Below are 20,028 nucleotides of genomic sequence, written 5' to 3' on the forward strand. Positions count from 1 at the left end.
GCATGTTACTTTTTCCTTCAATCACATTACGTATGATCCCTCTCTTTGATATTTCAGTTTCTTTGGTGTACCTGCTTTTATAGAGTTAAACTTTGAACTTTGGATACTATTAATTTTTGGTACACCATATGGCACTTACCTGGTTTAGGCATGATCTAGGGAAGTTTTATTGAAATTAGGCTTTTAACGCTTTCTGTGTGTGCTTGATACTAACCCTTCTGTTTGTCAAAAAAGCTCTGTATGCAAATATTGAATTGTCTAGACGCATTTAACAAAAATGGTATATGGATATTTTCATTTGAATTGGGCTTGTCCACTAAAAAAAAACTATTTCCAGAATGGTTTTAAAAGGCGAAGGCACTATGTGTTTCCCAAAGAAAGTTAAGACGAGTTTCTCATGATGGGATTTATTTCGGCATCCTCTGCACTAAAAGAAAATAAACAGAAGAATTACAGTCTACATGAAGTTAATTGCAGCTGAAAACTATATGATCAGTTGAAAATTAAAGATCCCTTCCGGACAATGTTCAGTTCTAATTTAGTTATGTATCAAATTGAAATTGGCAGTGGCAAATGCTAAAAAGCTTGATAAAACTTAACAAATACGGAATTTTCAGCATTGATAAACAACTGCTGTTAATCATTCGTCTTTTTTATCTATTTTGGTCTTTAGTGGAGATTAGTACAGATTTCGATTTCAATTGGTCCCAGCTGCTTCACTTTATAGTAGTCTATGGAGCTACAATGAAAATGAACAGAAAGTAAACAAATCTGATCGAATTGTTGCAACCATGATAGGACCTATCTTGCTCTTTGCCAGCCTTGAACTGTAAGGTGACTAGCTTTGCAGCACCAGAGTTCTATTAAGTATCATATCGTCGACTGAAAAGTCAGGTGCCTTTCTGAATGTACCTCGGCCAAAGTCTAGATTGTAGGAATCAGCAAGACCATTGACAAGATCAAACTCTGGCTTCCAGCCAAGATCTGATTGAGCTTTCTCGATGGATGTAAAAAAATGCTGCAAACAGATATGTGTGTTCAGCCCATGGAGAACAAAACTGTCAACAAAATGGCCAGGAAATAACAACAAATATTATATAACATGCATTCTGACCTGATCTCGAAGGGGAAAAGACTTTTTCTTTCCAAAATCAAATTCCTTTGGGTTGTAATAAACAATCTCAGGCTCAGGAAATCCAGCAGCCTGATGAAAAGAAAAACATGTGTTAGAATTCTAACATGTTGCTCAGTCAGTGATTCTTTCAGTGATTGCACAACCAAAAAAGACAACACAGACAGTGCTTTCAGCCTTTCCTTACAGCGGTAATGAACAGGGTTAATGAGGATGCAGTTAGACAGAAATATAGGCTGTTTGGTAGAGGGCACATGCATGCATGTACCATCTACAGTTAATTTATGTCCAGTTCAGAATTAGCAGTTCCAGTTTAGATGGAGTTAGTCTATAATCAGAGTGTTGCTTTTGTTAGTCTTCAGTCCAACTTGCAGTTCAGTTCAGTTATAGTCCTGCATGCATGGTTTATTAAGAGGGGTGCAGATCTGTAGTCTATTAGAGCACTCTTACATGGTAGTTCCGGCTTAAGAAAAGGGTGCAGTTATCAAGGGAATGTATGCTTCACTTATTCATCCAGTTGAGGCACACTTATCCATGCAGCCGGGGCACACTAGGTCATTATACTAGGGTTAGGCTTTGATTAAATCGCCTTTAGCACTTCAAGCATGTGACCAGATACATTGTATCTTCGCTCATCTTATTCTATAAAGAAGATGCAGGGTACACACTGTCTGGTTGGCAATTTTTGAGCTATAGCATTAGAACTTCCTGTTTTCCAGATCTAATAAAACAGTAATGGAAGTTATATCCCTATGGAAGTTACATCTCTATGGAAGTTACGAGTCTTTCTAGAAAACTATATGATCCAAATGATATATTATCTGAAGTTCTGGAAAACATACAAGTCCTAAGTTCTATCAATAGAAACATCAAAAGACCGAGTTTATGGTTCTTTATGGTCGGAGTTCTTATGCACACATATTTTTAATATGATCCAATACAAGGAGATCAAGTTTTATGAACTAGTGCGAGTTCAAGTTTTCCATGTCTGAAATTACATGATGATAGAGAAGACCAAGCTCTCTGTGGAATAGGACCTGAGCACTAACAAAATCTGTTCAATCTAAATCCGCACCTCTTAAACATCATCCAAAGACTGATATCTAGTCCAAGTATGTCGAGATGAACAAGTCTGTGATACAACATGATTTCTATACTCAAGTTTTGTGGCTACTGAAATAGAAGTTCCGAAGTCTGCTGCTCCTTTAGAGGTGGTCTGAAGTTACCTCTGTAGAAAGACCTGAATTCCTTCAGAGACTGAGTCCTGTTGCAGCTCTCTAAACATCAATAGCAAGCTCTGTGGATCAATATGACATAAAATATGAAGCTTGTCATAACTACGATCTCTGAAGCTCGAAAATGTTAGTACCATCTAAAAGCAGTATTTCGTATCCCAGTACATCTCATTGTAAGAGAAGAACATCTGATCTGGCCGCAGCCTATAGGAGCAAATCCAAGGAAAGGATGAGTTTCTTTGCATCTTCTCTGTGTTTGGATTGGGCTGAGGTTGGGCAGCTAACAGGCCGAGTTGGAGGGAAGCTCTGTGCAAGTGTTTTCTGTGGCATAACCTTGTGAATAGGCTGAGTTACAAACCTGTGTTTTGGAGGAGGGCTGAGCTTTAGTTAGGGGCTGTACAGTAGTCTTATCTCTGTTGAAGCAGCAAAAGAAGGCCGCATTACCTCAGAAAAATGTGCTGGAGATGAGGGCTTGAGAGGAAGGGTTTGATGCAGAGTTTTGAGGAGATTAGGCCACAGAATTAGGGCTGACGTGGCTGCCACAGGAAGCCCTGACAGAGGTCCAAAAACCTCAGGAAGAAGTGTGCACAAGGTCAAGTTCTTGAAGGCAGATTGACTTCCCTCAAAGGTATGTTGTGTCGTCCTTCCAAATTGTTGTTTTGCAAGGTGATATAGGTCCAGTTTGGGCAGGTGTTGGGCAGCCAAAGTACAATGATTGTGGAGGACTGTTAGTGGCTGTTTGGAAGCCCTAGAACAATGGACAAAAGGAAGATTTGTCACTGTGTATGGGCAGACTTGTAAAGCCTAAGGATTGACTCTTTGGGGAAGGAGCAGTCAAGTGGGCTAGTTATCAAGCCCTAGTTCATTGAGTTGCAGAGAGGTTATCTTCAGTGATAAGAGGGCAGCCTCCAAGTCCTGACTCCTAAGTCTGGTCTTTTTCAAAGTAGAAGAGAGACAAAAGATCTAGCAGTTTGTACTGTTAGATGAGAAGCAGTTTTGGCTCCATAAATTGTTCAAATGGACTATTTGATGACATGCTACATTCAACCATGAGATGATTGTCGAGAACCCCGTTTTTCATGGAAGATTCAAAGAGCATGGTGCTGATAAGGGACCGAGAGGCTCCAACAGATCTCCACGGAAGAACATGTAGCTGATGTAAGGGAAGCATGAGTACTTCCATTACAAGCTTGGGCTTGTAGATATCTCCTCCCTGTTTGAGAGGGAGTGAGGATGGATTTTTCCTCCCAGGTTGAGAGGGAGTGAGGTTGGACACATGGTTCTCCTTGTGTCATGTATTGTGACGGATTAGGATTAACACCCTAAGTCAAGTACATGGACATGGATAAAGAGAATGGTGGATTGGATAAACATCTTGGACAAACATTTTTGAGTCATGTACTATGATAGATTAGGATTAAAACCCTAAGTCAAGTACATGGACTTGGATAAAGAATGGTCCAATGGACAGACATTTCCTTGAGGGAAATGGTCTAATGGAGGACATACTCTGGTGATCCTAGGTGGAGTATGTGCCTCGGAGAGGCAATGTGGTGTCCTATGGAATGCCTCCTAGCATTGTGCTCTGATCTTGTGGAGAGATAGAACGTACCTGTCAAGGCCTTGGTATTGTGACAAGGTTGGTTATGATGATGTTATCATCATTGATGCTTATCAATCCAGATCCTTTCTTATAGAAGTTCTCAACTTGAGAATATCTTGATAAGTCATTATGAATACCTCCCTAGTTAAGAGGGAGTGTTGGAATTGTAACTAGGTTCGGTCTTCATAATTGTCATTGTACTTGTGTCAATATGTAAAAACAAAAAGAAGAAAAATTATTATTATCATCAAGCATGTTCTTAATGCTTTATTTTGGTCAAAAGAAAAAGACAAAGGCCATGTTCTTCGCAACCTTATGAAAAGAAGAAAAATTTAAATTTTGTAAGTGTCATTTGTTTGTCCAAGTTGCCAAGTCGGCCCTCCTGGAAGACAAGTTGGCCTGCCCAAAGGATGTGTCTCCTCATATGCTCGAACAACTATATATTAGCATCAATCCTCCACAGTTTGGAAATTAATTTCGATCTCTCCTCTGCAATAGATAACTCGGATTTATGTCGTGGAATCTAAAGCACATTATTTTGAAATAAAGCGAAAATCTGAAGCACCTTTCTCTGTGTAATGCGAGCTAGTTTGAGACTATAATTTTTGTGCAATCCGAGATAATTTGAGGCTATATTTTCTATGGATAGAAGCTAGTCTAATACACATGATGATGCAAGGACAGTCTCTTGTGATGATGTGAATTTCAGAGATACTTGATGATTCAAGTTTCAGAGGGGTAGTCTTCTATGATAATACGAGTTTTAGAGGTACAAAGACATCTAAGGGCATGCATATGGCAAAATTGATTAACTATCTTTTGGACAAATCATGGCAGGGTTTGGAGGGTTGACTTGGCACTTTGATGACTAGTTGGTTTGACTTGGATATCTCTTCTTGACGAAGAATCTATAAAGAAAGGATTGATGGGTTTTTCCCCTTGTGGGTTTAGCCTTGGCCTCTGGCCTAATCTTTGGTGTCTCTTGTCTCTTTTGTGCATTGTATTTGTGTAATTGCTTGATGACCTAATGAATGAAGTAAAAACTAAATACACGATATATATATATATATATATATATATATATATATATATAGAAAGAGTCACAAGTAATTACCTTGTTTAGAAATTCTCTCTTGCACTGGAATTTCAACTCCTACTACATGAAAACACATGATTGCAATCATGTTTTTTCATGTATTCCACATTTTTCGTGTAGTAGGGTCTATCAAAAGTATGCAACATAGGTACTCCTTGGATGCAAAATTAAATTTGCATCCAACGAGTGCTCCCACTCGAAATTTGAGTAAAATCATGGGATATAAGTTGAAAAAGTAGTTTTTTCTTTTTTCCTTCCAAAACTTGATGAGGTAATCTAATCTTATTTTATTATTTCCACTATTATTTTATAATATTCCTTAGGAGGTTCATTTAGACCTCAAAATTTCTCTAATGAGCCCCTGATCATGTCCCAAACTTTGATGGGTGATGAACTACATCCTTAAGGGGGTAATAACTGCTATATATCAGACAAAGAAAGCTCTCATTCCTTGAGCTACAAGCAGTAATACAAAGAAGAATCAAGAAAAGGTAAAAGGCGTTTGGAGGGGTGGAAAAACAAAGGCCGAGGTTACTCATGTATTCACGATTTCTCCCTCCTCACATCTATACACCCAGAATGAGGTACTCCATCATAGTTGGTACCCTTGGCCATGGTACTGGGCCATGAAGTCTTTTCCCCTTCGCTCCATAATTATTCACATGGCACCTATTGATTGAAGGGTGGACCAAGGACATATCACTTCCCCTTGGAGGTTAAAAACACCTAATAGGATTGTCTATTAACCACTCCTACCTACGGGGGTAACACCATTACATGACTAAGGCCCCAATTTTGGAAGAGAAGTCTTATGTGAAGTGTTGATTTGCCCATTTCATTCAAGCTTGGTTCACTTGGATGCAATAATGATTAATGTACCCAATGGTGAAAGTTGCAGTGCTGGATATTGTGTGTAATTGGTAGGTGGTTCCTTCTATAGGTCTGGGCAACTTAACTGGGATCCAAGTTCCAAAGGGACATATTGACACCCACAGGTGATGCGTTGAGAGCCATGGGACTCCAAAAATTTGTAGAGCATCATTCGTATCCATGGGCACCTTCAACACCCACAGAGTTCCTGCACTTTGCCTTATAACATTTATGGGATGATGCACCCGAACCAACATGCCCCCAGTCGGCATAACAATATTACAAGGTAAGGCAGTTGATCCAGGGGCCCAGATGAGGTTTGTCTCATGCTTTGAGACATGGGAGGGCTTCTACACTTGTCATGGCAATCAAGGACCCCAACACAAGCCTTAGAAGGGAAATCCGCTAGCATGACGTAAGAAATTACTTCACTTCAGCTCACACGTGTGGAGATATTTATGTTTCTATGAGAGCTACATGGTCGGCTTGTGACCTTGCTTGTAGTTTTCCCATTATTTTATTATTTTAGGGGCTTGTAAGCTAGAATAGGTTGTAGTAGGACACATAAATTAGAGAACATATTATTGCGATCACTCATCATCATTGGAATTTTGGTCTCCTTAGAGGAACTCGCACTTGCTTTCTTGTGGATTTTTGGAGATCTTTGGATGCATTTTGATGTTTGGAGCTGATCTTGGATATTCTTTGTTGCAATTCTTTGGTATAATGGATGGAAATCTTGCATGTTATCTTGTAAGTGAATTTTATTGTTGAATATATATTTCTTGAATGTCTAATGTATGGAATTATTGATTCTAGGTTATGCTAAATTGTGCCATAATTTGTTAAAAATCAATTTTGAATGTCATCTAGATGAATGTTGCATGCATTACTCATACATAACATGTGATGAATTGTCGTAGTGGTAAACTCCTAGTAGCTCTCCCATAAAATTCCATTTTTCCATTGAGTGGGTAAATGCTTGAAATTTGATTGCTAGGGCATCAAATTTCGGCCTCCTTAGGAACAATTTTAGCTAATATTTGACATCCTTGACTCCATATTCCCAAGGGACAAGGCACTAGTCCAATCAATTGGTGATCATTCTCAAATTTTATCCATATTTTCTCTCCCATAATTCAGCCCTTTCAAGGCTAAGTTAGGAAACTAGGGCTTGGTGCGAATCCCTAAGAAAGAGGAATTTTGGTGGTTGGAGAGCCTAAACATCAAGAGGATAGTATTTGCCACAAAATCTATCCTTTTGGTGGGCATCCACTTCAATTTCATCCATAAATTTCCTTGCCCTAGTTTGTCCAAGAGGGAAACCCTAGTTCTCCTTCCTTCAACTTAAGGGCTTCCTTGAAGGTTTCATGAGCCTTGGCATAGCTGGTATACATTGTAAGAAACCTTTTCTCCTAGCCTTGACCTTTGGTTACTCCAACACTCATCAAATTTATCAAACCCTAGGTCTTGTGCCCTCTTTTCTAGGTCTCATCATAGAAAGTGAATTGCTTCTTTGTGAAGCCTTGGACCTAAGTTGTGTCTTTCTTGAAGAGCTCCTAGCGAGATCATTTCACACATTAACCATAAAATATCCATCCTAAGTGATCTCTCTCCTACTTAAACTCCTCCCATTGGTGAAAATCCATAAGAAGTAGGGGGTTTTGGTTGTGGTGACAGTGGGCCATGTTGACCACTGGAGTGGCACCTGATGATTATATGAAGACTCCATGCCAAAGGATGATCCAGAGGACACTTGTACCATCAGATATCATCAGTCAACAAAGTTTTTTAACTCTACTTCTATTTTCTCATCATCTTTCTTGTACCCAGATTCCACTCTGCGGGGAATTGTAATAAGTGATACTAGTAATGATGAGTTTTGAGTATGTAACAGGCCTAAGATGTTCGGACTCGATCATCAAATGAGTACACCTTGGATTTTTTTTTAATTTGGTTAATTATCATTTTTTTCAGAGGCGGATAATTTTCTGGGTTTTTTCACACACTCTTTACCCTAAGTTGGGGTGACGGTTTGAAAGTTGAGCCCCTAACACATCTTAGTGTCTAGAGTTGATGTATATTATCATACTAGATAACACAAAAAATTTCGTGGAATTTGGTTAAGTCTAGGTAGTCATTTTTTTATTTTTTAGATTTCCCACAGGTCAAAAATTGCAAATAAAATTGTACTTGTAATGTAATAAGTGATGTCTAGAGAAGTTGTATGGGGTATGAGTAATGAAATTTACACCTCTCACCCTCAACTTTTTACTATGACACACTTTGATGGGTTAAAAATGTGTTTTGAATCCTCAAAACCCACTTTTCCTAAGTTTAGTGGGAAATCTGGCAATTAATTAAGCCAGAAATTAAATAAATGGAAAAAAATAAATATCCACACATGCTAAATGTTGTGGAAATGAGGTGGAAAATTATGGGGGAGTTAAAGTGAAGTCCCAAGGTGATGTGGACTCCTAAAATCAAGGAAAGGACGTGCTCAAATAAAATCGAATTTCTAGCATTAAAGGAGAACGCTGCTTACTTGGAAATTCGAATTTGTGAAGTTAATGCACATTTGGGAGGTTTTGGGAGAATATTTGGTGGATATTTTTGTGGGGAATTGTTCCCACATGGGTTACAACCCATATACACTTGTCATTCTATCATAAAATTCGAATTTGGCACATAAGGGAAGAAAAAAATGATGTCCACTTGCCAGAATTCGATTTTTACACTTGGCATTGGAGCTCCATCTAACAAATTCGAATTTCTCTTTGGGATTGTCACCTCATGCCACTTGTTTAATCACTTCTACATTGGGATTGGCTCCAATGCCATTTGTCATTGTCATTCTTCATTGGGATTTGCTCCCAACTCTCTATATAATAGAGCCATGGGCTCTCACATTGTATCATGTAATACGAGCTATTGTGCTTGAGGAGACTCTGCGGGATTGTATTCACTACTTGCAATATAATACAACAATCTTTGGGGTAAAGCGTGATGGTGTTCTTCTCCTTGCATGTGTGGTAAATTCTTGACTTCTTGTTATGCTTCTATTTATTTCCTCATGTCATTATTTCTTTCATGCTTGTTTCAAGTTATGTTAGTATGCAGCTATCTCATATTAGCATAAGAATTAATTATTTGTTTTAGGAAAAGAAATATTCTAGTAGATAATAAATGTATCTCTAGGAATTCTTTTCACTGCACTTTTTCAATTTCATGTCGATTTAATGATTTGTGGTGAAGTTTTGTAGATGAATCATTATTTGGTCAAGATTTTCAAGCGTGGGGCAATTCTCGGAGGAATCAACCCATTTTTGAAAAATATTCAAGGAGAACCCGCATGTTTTGAATTCCAAAGTCTCATCTATATCTTATATGTGTCTTGTAGGGATTCTTTCAAGTTTCTTAAAGCTTTTATTTCTTGCATCAAAATATCAAACTTGGAAAAAATTATTTTTATTGTACTTCATTTATCAATATCTGACTATTTCAAAGAGCTAAGTCATGGCTAGTCAAAGAGGAGAGCTTGCTCATACTCTTAGGCCTAGCCTCTTGTAGATTATTTTTATAACATACTTTGTTGTCATCTTGGTCTAACATTTGAGTTATTTTTGTATCCTTTTGAGAAAGATAGTTTCCATGCTTTGATTTGTAAACTTATTCATCTTGAAAGCATTTATAATATCTTGTGCTAACAATTTAGTGTTTCACTTTTCAGGTTTATTTTGGCTTTCCATTTGAAAGCATTTCACTTCATTTTAAGCAAAATACAATTTCATTTCTTAAAGAGCAAATACTTGGAAGGCACTGGTTGTTTATGTATTTGATGCTTATCTTATGAAGGCTATTGCTCATGTCAATTTTTTGCTTATAAATCTTTAAGAGATAATCTATTTAACTCTAACGATTCTCCTAGAAACTCACATCCTTTTTAAATTAACTTTTCATTAGGGACCACCCCCCTTGGCTAACTTAGGAGATAGCTTAAACGGAGAGAGTCGGGATTAGTGTGACAACCCCTTCTCTGAGTTCCCTGCCACCAACCACACCTTGTGGGGTTGAAGGCTTTTCTCACTGACTTGTAGGTAGGTGTAGGCGGCAGGGTCAGTAGGCCATGTTACCCACCCAAAGTGGGTGACTCCTATGAGAATTTTTCTCCTATTCATCTCTTCCAACCAATAGCTAGTAGCCCTTGAGAGCCACTTTGTAGTTGATGTGATGTGTCATTCATATCTCCACCACCTGCATCACTCATATGTCTCCTCGCCCATTTGTCAAGAGCACATGTTGGAAGGTGGGCTTTTGATCAAAAGGTACTTTATTCGTTTTGTTAGCAGGTGCTTATGCCTGTTTGTATTTGGGCATTTTGGCATGGATTACAGGGTAAGTTGGAAGAAAGAAGGGTCTTGGTCGTAATCTTGTTCCCTCACCTTAAATGGGGGTTTAATTCTCAATCCTAGTCTAGTGGTGTTAGGTGTAGACCCTGATTATCTTCTTTATTCAGAGGTATCACCGCATTGGGCCCCAGTTCGTAATGTGGAGGCAACGCCGCTCGTAAAATTTGTGCTGCAAGGGGGGTCTAGGGGGGTTAGCTGCTATCTTTGGGAGCCCCATTGAAGTTAAAAATAGATGTAAAATTGCCTTGTAAAATGTTGTAATTTCGTAGTCAATCTGGGCCATTCATTAGGCGGAGATTTGACGGTAGAAGTTATGTTTAATTTAGGAATTTTTGCTCTAGAAGGCAACCCCTCGCTATATATGAAGGAATTGTATTGCGTCTATGTAGATCTGTATTCTGCGTGAGAAAGAGAGAGGAGATTGTGTGAGAGCGAAGAGGGAATTACAGCAGATCTGCTGTAGGTTGTATCTCTTCAATTTGCTAGATAATATAAAAGGAAGGACTGGTTGTTTCCCGTGGACGTAGCCCAAATTGGGTGAACCACATATATCTATGTCTCTCTTGTTTTATGTGTTTTTTGTGTTTATATTTCTGCGATATATTTTATGTGTTCCATTGCTCTGTAATATATAATTTTCTACAAGTGGGACCTCCCCTAATGGCTCATGGATTTAGGAAGGGGCACTAGTTGGTAAACCATGATTGAGATAGTGTAGCCCCATCTCTCCCTATTCCATACTTACCACTTTTCATCTTACATTATGAGCCCCTACTCCACCTCTAGTCTTCGGGTCAATTGACCATTGGTTCTCAGGGATTTGGCACCCACACATCCTTATACCTAGATAGGGCCTAGAAATGCACCCTGGGAGGTTGATGCAGCTAAAAGAAAAAGAAAGGGCATATGATGGACACAAGAAAAACAAAAACTGAATCAAAATGAAAAAGATGGTCGAGACTTACAAATTAGCATGTGGGCAAAAGCCAAACATGAGCTCTAACTCTATCATATGGCCATCACCTTGTTCCTAGGCCAATGTTTCCCTACCTCATAGAAGACAAGGAACCCTTTCGTGTTTCAACCCTTGATGGGCGATGAATTGCCCCATCCCAAAGGGGGTAATAACTACTATACATCATACAAAGCAAGTTCTCATTCCTTGAGCTATGAGCAGTAATACAAGGAAAAGATCAAGAAAAAGTAAAAGGAAATATACAGGGGTGGAAAACCAAAGGCCAAGGTAACTCATGTATCCACGATTGCTCCCCCCTCACATCTATACACCCAAGATGAGGTATTCTGTCATAGCCGGTCCTTTGGCCATGGCACTTGGCCACAGAGTTCCTTCCCCTCCATTCCATTATTATTCACATGGCACCTATCGACTAAACGATGGACTAAGGACATGTCACTTCCCTTTTGGGGTTGAGAACACCAACTAGGGTCATCTATTAACCCCTCCTACCTAGGGAGGTAACACCATTACGTGACCAAGGCCCCAATTTTGGAAGAGAAGCCTCATATGAAGTGTTATTTTGCCCATTTCTTTCAAGCTTGGTTCACTTAGATGCAATAATGATTAATGTACCTGATGGTGAAAGTTGCAGCACTGGATATTGTGTGTAATTGGCAGGTGGTTCCATCTATAGGTCTGGGCAACTTAACTGGGGTCCAGGTCCTCTAGAGGGACATATTGACACCCATAGGTGATGCATTGAGAGCCATGGGACTTCAGATAGTTATAGAGCATCATTCATAGCCATGGGCACCTTCAACACCCACAACGTTCCTGCATTTTCTTTATTATTCATGGGATGATGCACTTGGACCAGTATGCCCCCAGTCGGCTTAGCAGTAATTACATGATGTGGCAGTTGATCCAAGGCCCATATCAGGTTTGTCCCATGCCTTGAGACATGGGAGGGATAACACCATCTCCATTGCCCTCAATGTTGGAGCGAAATCGGGCTTATTCATCACTTAGAGACCCATGAGGCCCAGTTTTGTGCCCCAAACCCACATTTGGGGGCCATAGGCTGATTTGCAGAGGGATCTAGGGGCCAACCCCTAGACCTTGATTTTCGGAGCCCTCTACACATGTCATGGCACCAGAGGAACTCAACGGATGCCCTAAAAGGGCTTATGACTATTAGAAATGAGAGAGATCAGAGAAAGTGATTACACACAACACCAAAACTCATTATGATTTTATTGATTACATAAGACATTTACATATATAAGAATTTGATCACTGACTCCAACAAATTATGACTCAGACATGACTCGACTCCAACTCATAACATAGGAATCAACAACTTCTAGAATAACGCCTAGGGACTCACAGTGACAACTACACATGACATGGAAGCATTACTTCCAACACCCTCCCTTAATGCTTACATGGAAAACACTGAAAACACATATTACAACAACAAATAAATCTTTGTCTAACTAGTCTTCATCAGCACCCACATCCATTTTGGAATCTCGCAAACACTGCTCTTTCACCACCACATCTTCGAGTTGTTACTTAACCTCCATTTAAAATGTAACCGCCTTTGACCATCATTGACGAACTTTGCATGATCAACAATATTGACAGCTCGGCTCGTAGGGGCTTTCGCGATAAGAGCCATCAAGTAATGAACCATCCTATGCACCAACCACCATCTGTCAGATATTTCTCTTTCGGTTATCCATCAGTTGATAGGATGGAGGTCTGGATACTGAATGTGCTCAAAAGTTGATGAAACAACTTGACCTTAGACAAGAATTGATGTTTCGAACACCGGGGCTTCCAGTTTAAGAACCACCATCCCTTTTTATAACCAAAATTACTAACACACAAGAAATGACCTTAAGGACACCCGGGCTTCTAGTTTAAGAACCATCAATCCTTTTTATAACCAATAAAAAACATAAACACCAAAACCATCTCTCACACTTTTTATTTTTATTTTTAATAATAATAACCCTACTTTATTTATATACAAATATATCCTCTCACTACAATCTTGCACACACGAACAAACACACAACCCAAAAGAAAACCTACAACACTCTTGACAGCAAAACCAGTTAACCATTCTCCACTAAACTCAAACTCTCCCCACAATAGTTGGAAATTTTCAAGAACCCAGAAAATTCACAATCAAATAATTCATTAAGTGACATCCATCCTCTGTCCTCTATTGTTGTACCAATGGCTTCCATCCAATAGTGATCAAACTTATTGATGCAATACCCATCACCTCGTGTACTTCTAATGAGACAGAGATAATAGGAAACACTGTTGCTTAAACATGGAAAATTGTGGTTGTAATAAGTGCCACAGAATGAAAGAGTTTTGGCAACATCCAGAGGGGAAGAAGCTGATGGAGACGTTGTGGGAGATTTAATCACGGCTGCCTTGGGCGTTGCAGCAATAGAAGATTCTGCTCATGAGTGAGACTCTGCCATTGAGGCTGAGCATGTGGATTTTCCCATGCTACTTTAAACAACTTGACTCTTACTGCAATTTAGCTTGCAACATATGAATATTTCCCTCAATTGATTTGATCTGATGAATGTGAGCTCTTCCACCCATGGAACGCCACCTTAACCATGCAGATCTTGGTCCTTTTTATGTTAGGGTGACAGCTATAAGTAGATTTGCGACTTTAACAGGAACAACTTTGCACCATTGCATCGGCTCCTCACAACGCTTAGATTCAACGTTTAACCAATCAATGGTTGTTCCAAAAAACAGATCTTAGCACAACAAACCATGCACATGTTGTTTAATTTATCACTCCACACAAATCCAAGATCTTGATCCTCATTGGCTCTGATACCATATTAGAAATGAGAGAGATCAGAGAGAGTGATTACACACAACACCAAAACACATTCTGATTTTATTGATCACATAAGACATTTACATATATAAGAATTTGATCATCGACTCCAACAAATTATGACTCAGACATGACTCGACTCCAACTCATAACATAGGAATCAACAACTTCTAGACTAACAACTAGGGACTCACAGTGACAACTACACATGACATGGAAGCATTACTTGCCCTCTACACATGTCATGGCACCAGAGGAGCTCAACGCATGCCCTAAAAGGTCTTATGACAGCATGACATCAACATTTCGGCCCTCTTGTTGGAGATTTTATTATGTTTCACATTAGCTACAAGGTTGACTTATGACCTTGATTGTAGTTTTCCCATTATTTTACACGATTTGAGGGCTTTGTAGGCTAAAATAGGAGTTAGTAGCACATGTATATAATGGAGATCAATCATTTGTGATCTCTCATCATCATCACTCTTGGAAATTCGGCCTCATTGAGGAATTCAGCCTCTCTAGAGGAATCAAACTTGTTCTCTTATGGATGTTTTGGATCTATTGGATGCATTTTGACATTTGGAGTTTATTCTTGGATATTTCTTGGAGCTATTCTTTGGCATAATGGAAGGAATTATTGTATGTTTTCTTGTAAGTGTGCTTTATTGTTGAATATCTATTTTTCTATGTCTAATGTATGAAATTATTGATGCAAGATCATGGTAAATTATGCCCTAATTTGTTGAGTATTAATTGAATTACTATCTAAATGAATATTGCATACATTACTCATGTATAACATGTGATGAATAGTCCTAGTGGTGAACTCTTTGAAGATCTCCCATAAAAATCCATTTGTCCATTCAGAGGGTAAATGCTAGAAATTTGCTTTGCTAGGGCATCAAATTTCGGCCTCCTTAGAAATAATTTTAGCTACCTAAATCATCCTAGACTTCATTCTCCCAATGAGCAAGGAATTGGTCTAATAGGTTGGTGATCAGTATTATTTTTTATCCATTTTTTCTCTCTTAAATTTCAGTCCTTTCAAGGCTAGAGAAGAGAGTTAGGGCTTGGTGCGAATTTCTAGGAAGGAAGGATTTTGGTGGTTGGAAAGCCTAAACACCAAGAGGGTAGGGTTCCCCACAAAAACTACCAATTTGGTGGGCATCCACTCCAATTTCATCCATAAATGTTTTTGCCCTAGGTGTTTGCCCTAAGAGAGAAACCCTAGTTTTTCTTCCCTCAACTTGAGGACTACATTAAAAGTTTCATGAGCCTTGGTTTAGCTAACATACATCGTAAGAAACCTTTTATCCTTGCCTTGACCTTGAGTTGCTCCAACACTCGTCATATCTACCAAATCCTAAGTCTTGTGCCCTTGTTTCTAGGACTCTTCATTGAAAGTGAATTGCTTCCTTGTGAAACCTTGAACCCAATGTTTCACGATCCTCCCCCCCCCCCCCCCCACAAGGATCCAAGGCCGGAACCGCAGATCCAAAAATCAGATCCGCGGTTCCATCATTTTGAGACCATTCCTAGAAATCTGGAACCACACGAGCCCAATCCATGGTTCTGGATTCCCGATCCATGGATCTGGAAAAGGATCCGTCACGGATCCGTGGAGGTTCGGGCACGGATCCACGCAGATCGCCAGGGGATCTAGAGGGAGATGGGCGGTTCCACGGGGTTCTAATTTTTTTTTTTAATTTTTCCTTTGACTTAAGTTGGGTAGGGGCTTCTTGGACACTCCCAAGGTGCTCCCTTGATGCTCCTTAGATGCTTCCTAGATGATCCCTCATGGTAATGTTAAATTCTTAAAGTAAAAGTGACATTCTCCTTTCTCTTTCATTTTCATCCTTTTTACTTAAATTTTTAACATTACCATGAAATGACTCGGGATGTTTGAGACTGGTTCCAACCTCATCAGACTGCATATGGAGAAAATAGAATTTCATATCCTATTCAAAGTTCAATAAACTTAATAGTTTTTATGAATTCAAGATCAATGAGATTGTGGCATTTCATTAGATTATATCATGTATGAGGGTATGTGATTGGCATTTAATCAAGAGCACCAAGCCCTATATGTGCTCATGTACCCTAGTGTTGGTGGTGTTAATTGTTGAACTCCTTTGTCATGGCCTTAGCAAAAAATTACCTTTCAATCAAGTCAAAATCATTGATCAAGCATGTTAAGCTTTTTCCACCATATTTTAAGGCTTGGATTAGGTAGTTTGATCAAAATTGGGCAATGTTGACTAATATCCCTAGACAATTGAGGTAGAGGCAAAGGCAAGACAAGAAGAGAAGAATCTAGATTCTAGACGGTTGATGCTCGAATAATATATCATTGATGTACAATGGATGCCATATCTATCTTGATTTATGTACACATATGCATGTTTTCATATCTTCCACAACTAAATTGGTATTTTGGATGTTTTTTTTTTTAATATAAATGCAAAAAATATAAATAAATAAATAAATATATATATATAGTAGACGCTTCGCTTCCTAGATTTTTGGGAAATGATGCGTCCGCATATCCGCTTCCAAAAAACGTCTCCGCTTTGTGCAACATTGCTTGAACCTAAATTGTGTCTTTCTTGAAGACCTCCAAGCGAGATCATTTCACATATTAACCCTGGAATACCTATTATAATTGATCTCTTTATTACCGAGTCTCCTCCCATTAGTGAAAGTCCATAAAGAGTAGGGGGTTTTGGCTATGGTGACAATGAGCCACTAGCCCATTGTTGCTTCTTGGTCTAGTTTACACCTTGTAGGGTTTCCCTCTCCAAAACCTGCTAGATTTTGTAGTAACCGACCACTAACCCATTGTTGCTTCTTGGCCTAGCTTATGCTTTGTAGGTTTCGCTCTCCAAGGCCTGCTAGATTTTGCAGCAACAAACTCGAAGGCCTTAAAGGAGGTCCCACTGAACTAGGGTCAAAAACTAACCTCCCTGGTAAAGTGCGAGAATAGGTTTATAGTCAAGATCTTTCAATCATTCAAATCATCCCTTAATTCATGTTAGAAAGCCCAAAACATTAAGTAAAAGGACATTATTGCAAAATGGTTAAAGTACTTGCCAAGTGATGATCCACCTTCCTTCGAGAGGAATGCCAAATGGTGAGAGGTGTATGACCGGTGCAAATGGTGGAGGATCATGGCATATCATCATGTACTGAGCAATGTAGAGTTGTTTGTTGTCCAAAGGAGAAAAACGTCCTCCTATCGGGTTACCCACTTTTGGGTGGGTAACAAGGCCTGTTATGAAATAAATAAATATCCTCAACTTCCAGCTTGAGGGGTTGGTCATCCAGCATGAAAGCATCATGGTCAGGGCTCCAATAGCCAATCAAAGTTTGCAGGAGGCTCTTTGGTAGATGCATGTTGGCCATTCTTAAAAACTTCAAAAGGCCACAATGACAAAGGGCATTTAGTGCCTCTGGCTCATTTAGCACTTCATTGTCCATGTCATCATGCTCTCTTTCTCTCCATGTAATCAACATTCTGCCCAAAGAGCAATTTTTTATGTCAGATTTCAAATTTATTTATTGTAGCATGTGCACAAGTTGTTTTTATTACGAACAGGTATGTATATATGTGCCTTTCCTTTAGGAGAAAAGCATATACGTGTGCATATATGTGCCCCGTTGAGTAACCTGACACGTGGATTCGAGATTCGTCGAATACGGGGATTTGAGTGTTAGATTCAGACAGGTTGACCCCCCAAAACAGTACATGTTCGGATACGTTATATATTATTTTATATATATATATATTTGATATTTCTTACACAAATTCTCATTCATGATACAAATTCATTGATTTCAAACATAGATCTTCATCTAGATGTAAGTTTTACTCTTTACAAAGTATGTTAGTAACATTATAGCATGCATAGTACATACAAAATTCAAATACGTGTCACATAAATGGTAAATCAATGAATCATAAATTCTAAATTCATAAATGATAAATCATAATACATATTCAATTCATCAATGATCCAATTGGAGAAAGACAAGATAGTAAGATAAAGACACTGACAACTGTAGTTTTCTCATTAAGTCATCAAAATCAAAATGTGTTACATAGGTATGCAATGCCAATGGAAAATAAAAATACAAAATACAAAACAACTACAAGTATACAAGCCTCAAGGCAGTAGGTAGCTCATGACTCATGAGCCATCAATCCTCATAGTCATCATCAAAATCAACATCATTGTCCTCATCATCATGGTCACCACTACTCTCCTTGGCATCCTCCTCCTCCTCCGTATCCAAAGTCATCTTTGCATTTGCTGGTGTGGAGGATGACCCGTCTACAGTATCACCATCATCAAATCTAACAGGATATAGCACTGGATCATTGAGATCCATGTTGGCCAATGCCAACTCAACACTATTGTCTAGACCCATATCATCAAGAAAAACATCCCACATCTCTGCCTTTCCCTTCAACCACTCTTCCCTCTCACTGTAAATAAGACGAAGGTTGGTGTGCACATACACCATTGTCTCTGCCCTAGACTGCTCAAGCCTGCTCTTCTTAACACTATACAAATTCCCATATGTGCTCCAATTCCTCTCGCAACAAGAGGATGAAGTCACCTGAGAGAGGAGCCTCATGGCTAACTGCTGTAGAGGAGGGCTTGTTGCCCCATGATTTTCCCACCAAGAATAGGGCTTCTTAGCCCCCCTATCTCTAATCATATCATATCCTGCAAATTGACTAGTGTTAGTGGAAAACTCTGCAAAGGCATCCTCCACCTCATCAAGCAATGCTCTATCCTGAAAAACTCGCCTGAATGCATCTTTCCTCCCCTGTGAGATTTCACCATCCATGTGAAGAGAGAATCTGTGGGAAGGTCCACCATTCAGCCACTCATGGTTGTAGTATTTTGGGTTCAATGAAGTGAGCCAAACAATGTAAAGCAGTGTTGAAAATATCGGTATCGGAAAAATATCGACAAGGGTCCAGAAAACATCTTATTGGCAATATCGGCAAATATCGGCAAGCATAAAAAATGAATTATATATATATATATATATATATATATTTTATTTATTTATTTTACATTTTTTTTTTTTTTTTTTTTTTTTTTTTTCAGATTTTTAAACATATAAAGCAATAACAACATGAACTAAACACATTGGCACATAAATATGAAGAAAGCACTGATATATATGATGTCAAATAGAAATGATACATCAAACTTCAAAGGCGATTCCAAATGCTGCTGATCCCTGATAATTGTCCAATCACAAACTCAAACAAAATAACATTACATATCTTGCCAAGCCTTGATAATTGTCTAATCAAGGACTCAAACAAAATAACATCACATATATAAAACTTTAGAATTATTTCATCATCATGAGTTACAAACTTATATGTAGCAAAACAAATAAAACTAGCATCGATCTATCTGAGACCAGTGGCCTCTCCCTCGCAGCTTTCTTTCTGTCTTGTTTAGCAATTGCTTCAAGAGATTTTTGTATAACCTCCACACTAGAAGCCATACAAGGCATTACATCTGCGTCATGTGCAGGGAGTCTAGCCAGATGGTATTTCAATCGCGTAACCCCTCCTGACATCTTGGTCCCACACAATTTGCATGATATATATGTCCGATTTGCCCCACCAACAACCTCCCCATATTCCCAAAATGGGTCCAAGGCTTTTGGCATATTTGACATTTGTAGTGAACTAATTCAAACCTAAGGCACAAAAAAAACAAAAAATTGGCATTAAACCTCCCAACACAAAAAATAATAAGTAATAACCACCTTAGTTAAAAAATGAAAAATGGCAATAAGAGGGAGCATAAG

General features: G+C 38.8%; 1 protein-coding gene across 1 annotated transcript in view; it reads right to left on the reverse strand.

Annotated features, from left to right (window-relative positions):
• Positions 1-526: 526 nt before the first annotated feature.
• LOC149246654 (chloroplast stem-loop binding protein of 41 kDa b, chloroplastic-like) overlaps positions 527-20,028 on the reverse strand; it is a 57,092-nt gene continuing 37,590 nt past the window's right edge. The window contains exons 9-10 of the mRNA XM_089457992.1: positions 1,115-1,204; positions 527-1,018 (exon numbers count right to left, since the gene is read on the reverse strand). Of these exons, the coding sequence (XP_089314118.1) occupies positions 839-1,018; positions 1,115-1,204 (270 nt within the window). The 3' untranslated portion in view covers positions 527-838. The remainder of the gene's footprint in view (positions 1,019-1,114; positions 1,205-20,028) is intronic.

This window comes from Pinus tabuliformis, chromosome 7 (assembly GCF_031772625.1).
Source record: "Pinus tabuliformis cultivar Carrire ecotype Pingquan chromosome 7, CPIR1, whole genome shotgun sequence".
Classification (NCBI taxonomy): Eukaryota; Viridiplantae; Streptophyta; class Pinopsida; order Pinales; family Pinaceae; genus Pinus; species Pinus tabuliformis.